General features: G+C 44.2%; 1 protein-coding gene across 3 annotated transcripts in view; it reads right to left on the bottom strand.

Moving 5' to 3' along the window:
• The window catches only part of thbs2a (thrombospondin 2a), a 32,020-nt gene that overhangs the window by 6,082 nt on the left and 13,059 nt on the right, over positions 1-12,879 (bottom strand). For 2 of the 3 annotated variants that reach the window (XM_041849894.2, XM_041849896.2), the window contains exons 9-17: positions 9,372-9,548; positions 8,345-8,518; positions 7,286-7,413; positions 6,754-6,906; positions 3,792-4,010; positions 3,199-3,306; positions 1,950-2,109; positions 1,450-1,568; positions 978-1,212 (exon numbers count right to left, since the gene is read on the bottom strand). In XM_041849894.2, coding sequence (XP_041705828.1) covers positions 978-1,212; positions 1,450-1,568; positions 1,950-2,109; positions 3,199-3,306; positions 3,792-4,010; positions 6,754-6,906; positions 7,286-7,413; positions 8,345-8,518; positions 9,372-9,548 — 1,473 coding nt within the window. Of the gene's footprint in view, positions 1-977; positions 1,213-1,449; positions 1,569-1,949; positions 2,110-2,134; positions 2,644-3,198; positions 3,307-3,791; positions 4,011-6,753; positions 6,907-7,285; positions 7,414-8,344; positions 8,519-9,371; positions 9,549-12,879 lie in introns of those variants that run through there. The other variant, XM_041849897.2, reaches the window with a different exon arrangement.

Genomic DNA, 12,879 nt, shown 5'->3' with positions numbered 1-12,879 from the left:
CCCTTCGGAAATAAAAATTAATGGCCTGGCGGCTGGGTGGCTGGCTGGCGGATGATGCCCTCACCGGTTCCCGCTCCGCACGATAAAGTCATATGCTAATGATGTCATCAACCCTGACCCAGATATACCCCTTTTTGTTAACTCTTCACTGTCTGACCCACCCACCACACTTGCACTTGCACAATAAAACTGCAGGAGGATTCAACAATTCAACAGTGTACAGATATCTATATTTCTTTAATCAGTTCACTTTTTGTACCCCGCACCTGCAAGTTCCTGGATGTGCATACACTACTTCTAAACCGCCCACCATACTTCACATTTTGTAGAGAGAAAGAGGGAAATGGAACATGGCATATTGAACTGTAAAGATATGAGGTGGTTAAGAGGTAAAAGGCACCCCATGTGTTTTTTATGGTGGGCAGATACAGGGAAACTTTATTCCTCTATCATACACCGCCGGTGTTTTAGTAGTAGCTATAGTTTACAGGGAAATGGGACATAGCATGTTGACCTATATAAACAAATATGAATGTAAAAAGGAGGGCAATAGGTTCTTCAATGTGTGTTTTATGGTGGACAAGTGCAGGGAAGCCTCAACAGGAGATTCCTGTATCACAAGCAACCCTCTGTGTGATGTTCGGTAGTATCTGGTATGTGGTCCTCTGTAGCTCAGCTGGTAGAGCACGGCGCTTGTAACGCCAAGGTAGTGGGTTCGATCCCCGGGACCACCCATACACCAAAAATGTATGCATGCATGACTGTAAGTCGCTTTGGATAAAAGCGTCTGCTAAATGGCATATTATATTATATTATCTATGGTACTGTATAAAGGGCTATTACAGAAGTCGCAAATCAACCTACAGCTACTGGAGACTAATTCCTCCTCAGGCAGCTACAGTCACATCATTCTTCACGGGCGTGAGGGTATTCAACATGCTGATGCATGGTATGTGTGTGTGTGTTTTCCCCCTTACCATCAGAGTCCAGTTGATCTTTGTTGGGTGTCAATCTACAGTTGTCCCTATCGTCAGGGATACCGTCATTGTCATCGTCGAAGTCACAGGCGTCCCCCTTGCCATCCTTATCGTGGTCTGCCTGGTTGGAGTTGGCGACGTAAGGACAGTTGTCCAGGTTATTCTGGTGACCGTCTTCATCAATGTCTTGGTTGTTGTCACACTGGTCTCCTACAAGGTCATTGTCTGTGTCAGCCTGTTAGAGAGGAGAGAACAGGAGAGGACAGGACAGGAGAGGACAGGAGAGGGTTACATGTTAACAACATTTCCCAGAACTTTTCCAAATGTTTTCCAGAAACCCCGGTTGCAAGGAGGGAGGTCATCCAAATCCTCCAACTGGGAATTTCTGGGAAACCTGGGAATTTGGGGAGTGTTTCTGGAATTTTGCAACCCTAATTACACAAAAGGCAAAGTGACTGTTCTTCATTCTTACCTGGTCAGGGTTGTGTAGCAGAGGACAGTTGTCACACTGGTCACCAACTCCATCCATGTCAGTGTCCTTCTGGTCATTGTTGTACACGTACGGGCAGTTGTCTTGCTCGTTTAGGATTTCTAATGGAAAAGCGAAATGGACATTAAACAACGTGCAGCGGTAATATCATGTGTGCAGGACACATCTTTAGTCATAATCCTAGATATTTGCTTGCCTGTGCTTGCATGTGGCATTTCGCGTTCCGTGCCGTAGAAGTAACTAATGCTAATCAATCACTTGATTTACTATCCTGCAATAATCCATTCAGTATTTTTTAAATGTCATGTCTAGTTCAGAGCCAACTACTGTCAATAGCAATACAAATGAATGACTTTTAAATAATATATTAGAGGGCATATAAAAGTTATAAGAGTTGAAGGAGCCTTTCCCTGTTTTCACTAAATATCACTATAATACAGCAATGTATCATGTTTAGTAACTTGCTAATAAAAGGCTAGTACCATCTCCATCAATGTCGACAGCACAGGCATCTCCTTCCCCGTTGTGGTCGGTGTCGATCTGGGCAGGGTTGTGTTCGTAGGGGCAGTTGTCACAACGATCCCCCACATCATCCTTATCAAAGTCAAACTGTCTGGGGTTGTACATTAGAGGACAGTTGTCCTGAGGAGAGAGAGAGAGAGAGAGCATCAAGTCAAACTGTCTGGGGTTGTACATTAGAGGACAGTTGTCCTGAGGAGAGAGAGAGAGAGAGCATCAAGTCAAACTGTCTGGGGTTGTACATTAGAGGACAGTTGTCCTGAGGAGAGAGAGAGAGAGAGCATCAAGTCAAACTGTCTGGGGTTGTACATTAGAGGACAGTTGTCCTGAGGAGAGAGAGAGCATCAAGTCAAACTGTCTGGGGTTGTACAGGAGAGGACAGTTGTCCTGAGGAGAGAGAGAGAGAGAGCATCAAGTCAAACTGTCTGGGGTTGTACAGGAGAGGACAGTTGTCCTGAGGAGAGAGAGAGAGAGAGAGCATCAAGTCAAACTGTCTGGGGTTGTACAGGAGAGGACAGTTGTCCTGAGGAGAGAGAGAGAGAGAGCATCAAGTCAAACTGTCTGGGGTTGTACATTAGAGGACAGTTGTCCTGAGGAGAGAGAGAGAGAGAGCATCAAGTCAAACTGTCTGGGGTTGTACATTAGAGGACAGTTGTCCTGAGGAGAGAGAGAGCATCAAGTCAAACTGTCTGGGGTTGTACAGGAGAGGACAGTTGTCCTGAGGAGAGAGAGAGAGAGAGCATCAAGTCAAACTGTCTGGGGTTGTACAGGAGAGGACAGTTGTCCTGAGGAGAGAGAGAGAGAGAGCATCAAGTCAAACTGTCTGGGGTTGTACAGGAGAGGACAGTTGTCCTGAGGAGAGAGAGCAGCAAAATGGGTATTATTAGAGCGTCCATTTATTTGGAGAGGGCTTTTGATTCCCTATTGAATTCATCTAAATACCCTGATGAAGGCATTTGCAGAAAAATGTGTTGGTTTTAACAATAAAACATTGACCTCTGAAGCAAACTTCCATTGTCCTACACTCTTAGAAAAAAGGGTTCCAAAACGATTCTTCGGCTGTCGCCATAGGATAACTATTTTTGGTTCCAGGTAGAACCCTTTTTGGTCCCATGTAGAACCCTTTAGGTTCTAGATAGCACCTTTTTTTCTAAGATTGTACCAAGAGTTACTGAATCTTTTCATCCATTTGCCTTATAAAAGGTATCTTACTCTTTCATCCATGATTCCATCGTTGTCATCATCCTGGTCACAAGCGTCTCCCTGGCCGTCTTTGTCAAAATCTTCCTGTCCAGAGTTAGGCAGGTTGGGGCAGTTATCCTGTTAAAGATGGATAAATAAATGGAAACAGTTTTAGAAATAGCCACAGGAAGAAAAATGTCAAAGATTGTCATTCTGTAAGATTAGAAAATGTGGAAAATCTGCAGGTCTGGTATTGAGGATAAATGTTATTAGGACAGTTTCCTGGACTTAATAAGATTTAGCCTAGTCCTGGACTAAAGTGTATGCTCAATTGATAATCTCAATTGAAAGCCCTTTTTATTCCAGGAAGGTCTAGACTTAAAAATGCACTCCACAATCTTAAGCACAAGAAATGCAAAATATGTATGTTATCATACAAATTTCAAAATTCGTAACATATCACACCAAAAAAAACAGGGACCCGTTTTGGCTCGTGAGCACCACTTTCAAAACTACTTGCTGAAATTATACAAAGAGTGCATATTTAATTTGGGACTAGGGACTAGGCTTACTCTGTATCCAGGAAAGTGGCCCACAGAGAACATAAAGTTAGGGTCTGTTACCTTTCTGCAGTGATAGGTGGCGTTGGCGCCACACACCAGGTTCTGATTAGGCCATCCATCCAGGTCTGAGTCCTCTCCACAGATGAAGCCATCACCAGCGTAGCCGATCCTGCACTCACACTTGTACATGGGGTCACTAAAGTGGCTGAGGTAGATACACTCTGAGGACCGGTGACAGTTGTGGGTCTTGTCTTTGCAGGGGTTCTCTGGCTCGCAGACCTGGAGAGAGAGAGAGAGAGAGAGAGAGATAGGGTGGGAGAGAGAGAGAGAGAGAGAGAGATAGGGTGGGAGAGAGAGAGAGAGAGAGAGAGCGAGAGAGAGAGACAGAGAGACAGAGAGACAGAGAGACAGAGAGACAGAGAGAGAGAGAGAGAGAGAGAGAGAGAGAGAGAGAGAGAGAGAGAGAGAGAGAGAGAGAGAGAGAGAGAGAGAGAGAGAGAGAGAGAGAGAGAGAGAGAGAGAGAGAGAGAGAGAGAGAGTCAGGTAGACATTAAATAATATTTCCATTTCCTAAGGAAGAACATGGTAAAAGTTCAGTAAATCAGTGAGTCTCATTTCTTGGGGTGAAGTGTATTCTCAGATGTCATGTTATGTCATGTCTTGTAATGTTGTGTTATATGTGAGGGCTCTATTTCTGACCCCATATGACCCCTGCTCCGCCATGACCCCTGTGCCTTGTGCATTCTGCTACAGTGTTTTATGTAGCAATGGCAAGAGAATCAAAGACAACACTGTTGTATCTCTATGGCTACAGATGTCCATCATTAGGAAGTAATTGGATGCCACTCCGTGTGCTCATATGGTACAACATTACAACACTGTTACGTGATGACCAATAACAAGGCCTTTCTTTCATTCATCAGCTTTGGGAAACAGAGGCCTGCTATGAGACAATTCTCCTTTCCCGTTTTCTCAAATCAATTTGTATGATGTTGGCCTAGGATCAGAGCCGGACCAGTTTTTAAAAGCCAGTTACAAACCAATGATTCAGTAGGCCTGTTATGCAATGTTAGGGCAGAACAGCAGATCTAGGTTCAAATACTATTTGAGATCTTTCAAATACTTTGAGTGTTTGCTTTAGCCTGTCTGGAGTGCCAGATGGCAGGCGTTTGTAGTTTTGTGACTATTCCATTGGTTCCATTGTGACAGGCAAGCTCAATCAAGACCAGATAAAGTATTGTAAATTATTTTAAATAGTATTTGAACCCAGGTCTATTGGGTAGTGGAGTGGTGTAGCGAAATGATTCAACTTTCCAACAAGGAATCTGTATGTGAAATCAGTTATCATGGTTTCAAAGCAGAAACAATGTATGTATGCCACTACAGATGTTGCCAACGTCTATTCCACGTTGGTTCGACGTAATTTCATAGATATTACGTGGAAACAACGTTGATTCAACCAGTGTGTGCCCAGTGGGAAGTAGCTATTGACATGACAGAACCGCATTAAAAAGTAATACATGTGTTGCTAGAGTGCAAACGTAGATAACAACATAGACAACAACATTAAAGAGACATACACGTAACTTTATAGTTTTCATCCCACCTAAGACCTCCACTCATACTGTAACACCAAGCAGATGTGAAATATGAAGAGAGAAGTATAGCAGATGTTTGCAATAATTTATATATTATATATATATATATACTACAGCTTCATAACTCTTCTACCGCCATTCTCCCTCTCTCTCTCCTGATACAGGGGCAAGGTGTGTCATGTTCATGCATGGTGGCCCGGAGTCCACCCTTGCAGCAGAGTGTACACTCACATTCTAAAAACGCGGGGCCACTAATAAATCACTGATGTTGGGCGATTAGGCCTGGCTCACAGTTGGGGAGGTGTTCGATGGAGTTGAGGTCAGGGCTCTGTGCAGGCCAGTCAAGTTCTTCCACGCCGATCTCGACAAACCATTTCTGTATGGACCTCGCTTTGTGCACGGGGGCATTGTCATGCTGAAACAGGAAAGGGCCTTCCCCAAAATGTTGCCACAAAGTTGGAAGCACAGAATCGTCTAGAATGTCATTGTACACTGTAGCGTTAAGATTTCCCTTCACTGGAACTAAGGGGCCTAGCCTGAACCATGAAAAACAGCCCCAGACCATTATTCCTCCTCCACCAAACTTTACTGTTGGCACTATGCATTGGTCCTCTGTAGCTCAGCTGGTAGAGCACGGCGCTTATAACGCCAAGGTAGTGGGTTCGATCCCCGGGACCACCCATACACAAAAAAATGTATGCACGCATGACTGTAAGTCGCTTTGGATAAAAGCGTCTGCTAAATGGCATATTATTATTATTATTATTATTAGTGTTCTCCTGGCATCCGCCAAACCCAGATTTGTCCGTCGGACTGCCAGATGGTGAAGCGTGATTCATCACTCCAGAGAACGTGTTTCCACTGCTCCAGAGTCCAATGGCGGTGAGCTTTACACCACTCCAGCCGTCACTTGGCATTGTGCACAGTGATCTTAGGCTTGTGTGCAGCTGCTTGGCCATGGAAACCCATTTCATGAAGCTCCCAACGAACAGTTATTCTGCTGATGTTGCTTCCAGAGGCAGTTTGGAAATTGGTAGTGAGTGTTGCAACAGAGGACAGGCGATTTTTACACGCTATGCGCTTCAGCACTCGGCCGTCCTGTTCTGTGAGCTTGTGTGGCCTACCACTTTGCGGCTGAGCCGTTGTTGCTCCTAGACATTTCACAATAACAGCACTTACAGTTGACCAGGGCAGCTCTAGCAGTGCAGAACTTTTGACGAACTGACTTGTTGGAAAGGTGGCATCCTATGACCGTGCCATGTTGAAAGTCACTGAGTTCTTCAGTAAGGCCATTCTACTGCCAATGTTTGTCTACGGAGATTGCATGGCTGTGTGCTCAATTTTATACAGAGGTCAGCAACGGTGTAAATGCAGTCTAAATAATACACTAGACCTAAAACCGATGTAGAGTGAAACAGACGTACCTGTTTGTTCTTCTTGGCAGCCTCCACCCCCATGCCGAAGGGCTGCGTTCCCTTGTAGCGGGGTGGGCAGGCCAGACAGTGAAACCCTGGGTCTGTGTTGACGCAACGCAATGCTCCACCAGCTTTAAAGCATACGTCAGATACCATGTCACACTGAGGAGGAAGAGGAGCAGATAAAATCAATCAATCAATCAATTAATCAATCAATCAGAGAGCAGAGACCATGTGACACGGAGGAGGAAGAGGATCAGAAGTAGATTATATTAAATCAATCAATCATAAAATCAATCAAACCGATCGATCAGAGAACATGTGACACTGTGGAGGAAGAGGATCAGAATGAGATTTACATTCTAAGTAGGGTAATAGGTCATGAATATGAATGAGTAAAGGAAGATCCAAAGGTAATGGTTAGGCATAGCCTGGGGATGAAAATGTATTAAGGGCTAAGGTTAGTGTTAGGGTTAACCATTAGTTAGTGGGTTAACCAAGTATCTGACTTGTGTAACATGCTTCTTTAACCCAAAATTACCTCGTTGACATCTTCGCAGTGGGTTCCGTTGCCACGGAAACCGAGAGGGCATAGCCCACACTCCCAGGATCCGTCGGGGGCGCTGTTACAGTCCACTCCTCCGAAGCATGGGTTAGACAGACAACCGTCTGACAGGGAACAATAATGCATTGGTTAGAAAAGTGTTTTAACAGAGTTATAAAAGAGTTATAACTAAAGCAACCATGTGAAGGGAAGCTATTCTCCATAATTTGTTGGCGACTGGTTATACATTTACATTTTAGTCATTTAGCAGACGCTCTTATCCAGAGCGACTTACATTATTAATTGTTTTTCTTCATACTGGCCCCCCGTGGGAATCAAACCCACAACCCTGGCGTTGCAAACGCCATGCTCTACCAACTGAGCTACATCCCTGCCGGCCATTCCCTCCCCTACCCTGGACGACGCTGGGCCAATTGGGCGCCGCCCAATGGGTCTCCCGGTCACGGCCGGCTATGACAGAGCCTGGATTCGAAAAAGGATCTCTAGTGGCACAGCTAGCACTGCGATGCAGTGCCTTAGACCACTGCGCCACTCGGGAGATAGTGATAGTGAAGAGAACCAGGACTAATACAGCTACGTTTGGACATTTGTTTATTGGTATATTTAGAATATTGACATTCAGCTTCCCCAGTTTGTTCAGGTGGTTCACTTCAGGTTGCTGTCTTCATTTCTCTCAAAGTTAGCAGGTTTCAGTGCTTTCAAAGCTTGTTGCCCATTCACAAGGTTACCATTAGCTAATGGCAAAACACATCCTTCCAGACTTTGTTATCAGCACAAATATTTGACAAAAATTTGCCTGGAGGCCAATCTCACAGCACTTATCACAGGAATGTTGAAATTTGAAATAATAACTCAACTGGAATGCTAGAATGAATTGGAAAAACTCAAAGGGAGTGAGGGAAGGTTAAAATAACTCAAAGGGAGAGAGAAAGGGATGAGGGGTTGGGTCAGAGGTGCTGAATGGGACACACACGCACGCACACACACATACATACAAACACACACACACACACACACAAACACACACACACTCACCGATAGGGCAGTCTTGTTTGTTGCAGGCATTACTGTCGTTGGTCTCCCCGGGGCACTTCTTGCCTCCGTACTGGGGTTCGGGGCTGTTACAGACACGGGTCCGACCCTTAACTCCACCCCCACAAGTTGCCGAGCAGATCGCCCATGGCGACCACGGTCCCCAACCACCGTCAACTGCACATGGACAACAAATATATTCTTCTTCCATTCCTTTACTTAGATTTGTGTGTATTAGGTTTTTGTTGTAGAACTGTTAGATATTACTTGCTAGATATTGCTACACTGTCGGAACTAGAAGCACAAGCATTTCGCTACACTCGCAATAACATCTGCTAACCATGTGTATGTGACCAATACATTTGATTTGATTTTAAATAAACAGTTAGTAGACCATCACATTTGTTGATCTCTTAGATCACAATGGGGGCTAGTCTTCCAAGAGTCCAAGAGGATGTTTTACTACTTTACATTACTGTCTTATCAAGTCTCTTTTACTGTAAGAAAGTGTAGCAAAGAATTACAGTAGTAGTTGTAGCCCTACGGTCACACACAGGAAATATGCAACCCCTTTGCATCCATTCTGTAGTGGCCAGTGCACTCTCAGCATTGTGTGGACAGATTACCGCAGTACGGCACATGCCGATTTGATTTGAGCCTGACGTTCTATGAAAGACGTCTAGCACGTTTAGCATGTGAACGGTGCCCCTTCTATACGAGTGGATAGAGGTGTAAAACTCTTCTTCTTCTCCATGTTTGTAAATCCAGGTAAGTGGGTATGAATCAGACCAAAATACTTGTTCAAACTACTTTATACTGGGTACAAACAGTATTTGTTCTCTTTCAAAAGAAAGAGGCTAGCTCAATCAATGCACAGCTAAATTATTCGAAAGAAAGCAAAAATGAACCCAGGTGCCTATAGTCTCTCTAGACAGACTGGTTGCCTCCCACATTGTACCAATGTTCCAGGATACACCCTAGGTCTTGGATTTCTAAGACTACATTATCGGTGTTGTCCCCCCATACTCACTTGGACAGGGCTTGGCCTCACAGCGCTGTGTCTCTCTCCCCTGGCCCTCACAGTCCTTGCCCCCCAGTTGTGGTGTGGGGGCATTGCAGTGGCGTATCCTGGTGATCTGGCCCTCACCACACGTCACCGAGCATGATGACCACGGAGACCACAGGCTCCACCCACCGTCCTGACGAACTGAACACACACAGGGACATGCCAGTCAAGTCAGAGTATAGGGAAAAGACATACATGTTTAATATATTCAGATGCTGGGTAATTCGGTTGCAGTATACTGGGTACTAGTGAGTCAGTGCAGGTTGGAACACCCTTTAGGTGTTCCAACCTGCACGGGACCTATTTCCAACAGCAGACAGAGAGACAGACAGACAGAGAAAGACAGAAAGACAGAGAGAGAGACAGAGAGACAGACAGAGAGACAGGCAGACAGAGACAGACAGACAGACAGAGACAGAGAGACAGACAGAGACAGAGAGACAGACAGAGACAGCGAGACAGACATACAGACAGACAGAGAGACAGACAGAGACAAGTCTCAGGCTTTTGAGCCAGAGTGGGTTGAGGTCTCTGTCCAGCCATCTCCATCCTAGCAGAACAGTGCTCCTCACGTGCACAAACACACACCCACGTGCACACACACACACAAACACACACACACTCTCACGTAGCAACTGCAGGAAAATATTGTTTTTATGTTGTTGTAGCAATGCCTTTTAGGTGGAGGGCCGAAGCACGTGAAGTTGATCGATCCCTGTCATCATGCATCATTCTTATGATGGCTATAACATTTGTTGGCACCTTCAATTCTTGCACATTTTCTCATAAAAAGTATATTCCAACACTATCTGCTCAGGCAAATTTGCTGAACTGCTAAACTTGGAACCAATCAGAACTCCTGTACATAACCCTCGTGATGAAGGCAGCCAATGGCTTGCTTCTATCTATGATGTAAACACAGCCTCTTGTGAAAACACGAGCTGCTGTCTGATGAAGAGGAACATATATAGCTAGCTAGCTACCAAAGACTGAAATAAGATAAATATGCACTTGACATATGCAGCATGCAATACGAATTGTCTTGGTAAAAGACCAAGTTCATATTATGGCAAGAACAGCTCAAATAAGCAAAGAGAAACGACAGTCCATCATTAATTTAAGACATGAAGGTCAGTCAATACGGAACATTTCAAGAACTTTGAAAGTTTCTTCAAGTGCAGTCACAAAAAACATAAAGCGCTATGATGAAACCGGCTCTCATGAGGACCGCCACAGGAAATGAAGACCCAGAGTTACATCTGCTGCAGAGGATAAGTTCATTAGAGTTACCAGCCTCAGAAATTGCAGCCCAAATAAATGCTTCACAGAGTTCAAGTCACAGACACATCTCAACATCAACTGTTCAGAGGGGACTGTGTGAATCAGGCCTTCGCGGTCGAACTGCTGCAAAGAAACCACTACTAAAGGACACCAATAATAAGAAGAGACCTGCTTGGACCAAGAAACACAAGCAATGGACATTAGACCGGTGGAAATGTGTCCTTTGGTCTGGAGTCCAAATTTGAGATTTTTGTTTCCAACCGCCGTGTCTTTGTGAGATGCGGTGTAGGTGAACGGATGATCTCCGCATGTGTAGTTCCCACCGTAAAGCATGGAGGAGGAGGTGTGATTGTGTAGGGGTGCATTGCTGGTGACACTGTCTGTGATTTATTTAGAATTCAAGGCATACTTAACCAGCATGGCTACCACAGCATTCTGCAGCGATACGACATCCCATCTGGTTTGGGCTTAGTGGGACTATCATTTGTTTTTCAACAGGACAATGGCCCAACACACCTCTAGGCTGTGTAAGGGCTATTCTACCAAGAAGGAGAGTGATGGAGTGCTGCATCAGCTGACCTGGCCTCCTCAATCCCCCGACCTCAACCAAATTGAGATGGTTTGGGATGAGTCAGACAGCAGAGTGAAGGAAAAACAGCCAACAAGTGCTCAGCATATGTGGGAACTCCTTCAAGACTGTTGGGAAAGCATTCCAGGTGAAGCTGGTTGAGAGAATGCCAAGAGTGTTCAAAGCGTCATCGAGGCAAAGGGTGGCTATTTGAAGAATCCCAAATATAAAATATATTTTGATTTGTTTAACACTTTTTTGGTTACTACATGATTCCATATGTGTTATTTCATAGTTTTGATGTCTTTACTATTATTCTACAATGTATAAAATAGTAAAAATAAAGAAAAACCCTTGAATGAGTAGGTGTGTCCAAACTTTTGACTGGTACTGTACGTTTCATGCATATATATTCGAACAAAGAACACCATCACAAATAGTGTTTCACCATTTATTGAGTACAGAGACAAATATAAAAAGTGTCTCAGGCAGTATTTGAAGTATCTAAATATAGTGTAACCTACCAATCAATGTATATCAAGTGCCGTGGAGGGTACAATCTGACAATGTTGCAGTCCAGAAATGAGAGCTTTTCTATCTATGCCAAAAGCCTGGGCCTCTGATGGAGACTGTAGAACTGTCAACAACGCATGCTTCAGTATTCCCCCTTCTCTCTAGAAGCATTTATGTGGCCAGGCCCCATAGGTGTATTGAAAGGATCCCACCCTGGTCACCAACGTAGCTGACCGATGTAGAGAGAGACAAGGGCCTTAGCAGAATGCAATCTAAAGCTTGAGTGGTGCAGAGACGAGAACTCTATCATCTATGGCAAAAGCCTGGGCTCCTGACGGGGACAATAGAATTATCCCCACTGCATGTTACAATAGTAAAAAATAATCTGTTTGTCACCTCTTAAACTGATTCTACAATGAATTTAGTCTTTGAGATGCTCAATCAAGCACATGTATCTGTAGTTGGTGTTCTTCAACTCTAAAATGCACTAGACTGTGTAAGACAAAATCCACAAAGAAAATACAACAGGCAAATGCATATGTGGTCTCAATGTCTAAATAGTGACGGCAGGGCTAGTTCAAACTGCAGGACTTGGTGAATAGATTACGGGAGACAAAAGTGAGCGACAATAATTAATTAAGATGCTCAAACAAGCACGTGTATCTTTAGTGGGTGTTCTTCAACTCTAAAATGCACTAGACTGTGTAAGACAAAACAGGCAAATGCATATGCGATCCCAATGTCTAAATAGTGTTCAAACAGCTAGTTCAAACTGCAGTAGGATGGTTCTCCTCACAGGTGAGTGAATCAGCCCATGCTTGGTGAATAGCACTTGGTTGATCTCTGGGAGCAGGACACAGGAGAGCTGAATAGATCATGTGAAACAAACGTGAGAGACAAGAATGAATAAAATAAATCATCACAGCAAAGGAATGTAGTTCGTGAGCTAGAAAATGAACATCCTGACAGTCTGAGGCAGGATGCTCTGCATTCACCCTACATTCTAGGATAATGTGGCATTTCTTATTTGTCAGTATGAATGAAATGAGTGGGTCCTGCATTGATGACTGTATTAGATTTCACTATTAGTCCTATAGATTTTTGTAGTCT

The sequence above is a fragment of the Coregonus clupeaformis genome, chromosome 31 (assembly GCF_020615455.1).
Source record: "Coregonus clupeaformis isolate EN_2021a chromosome 31, ASM2061545v1, whole genome shotgun sequence".
NCBI classification, from domain to species: Eukaryota; Metazoa; Chordata; class Actinopteri; order Salmoniformes; family Salmonidae; genus Coregonus; species Coregonus clupeaformis.
The sequence above is the reverse complement of the archived record's forward strand: the minus strand, read 5'-3'. Positions and strand labels throughout refer to the sequence as shown.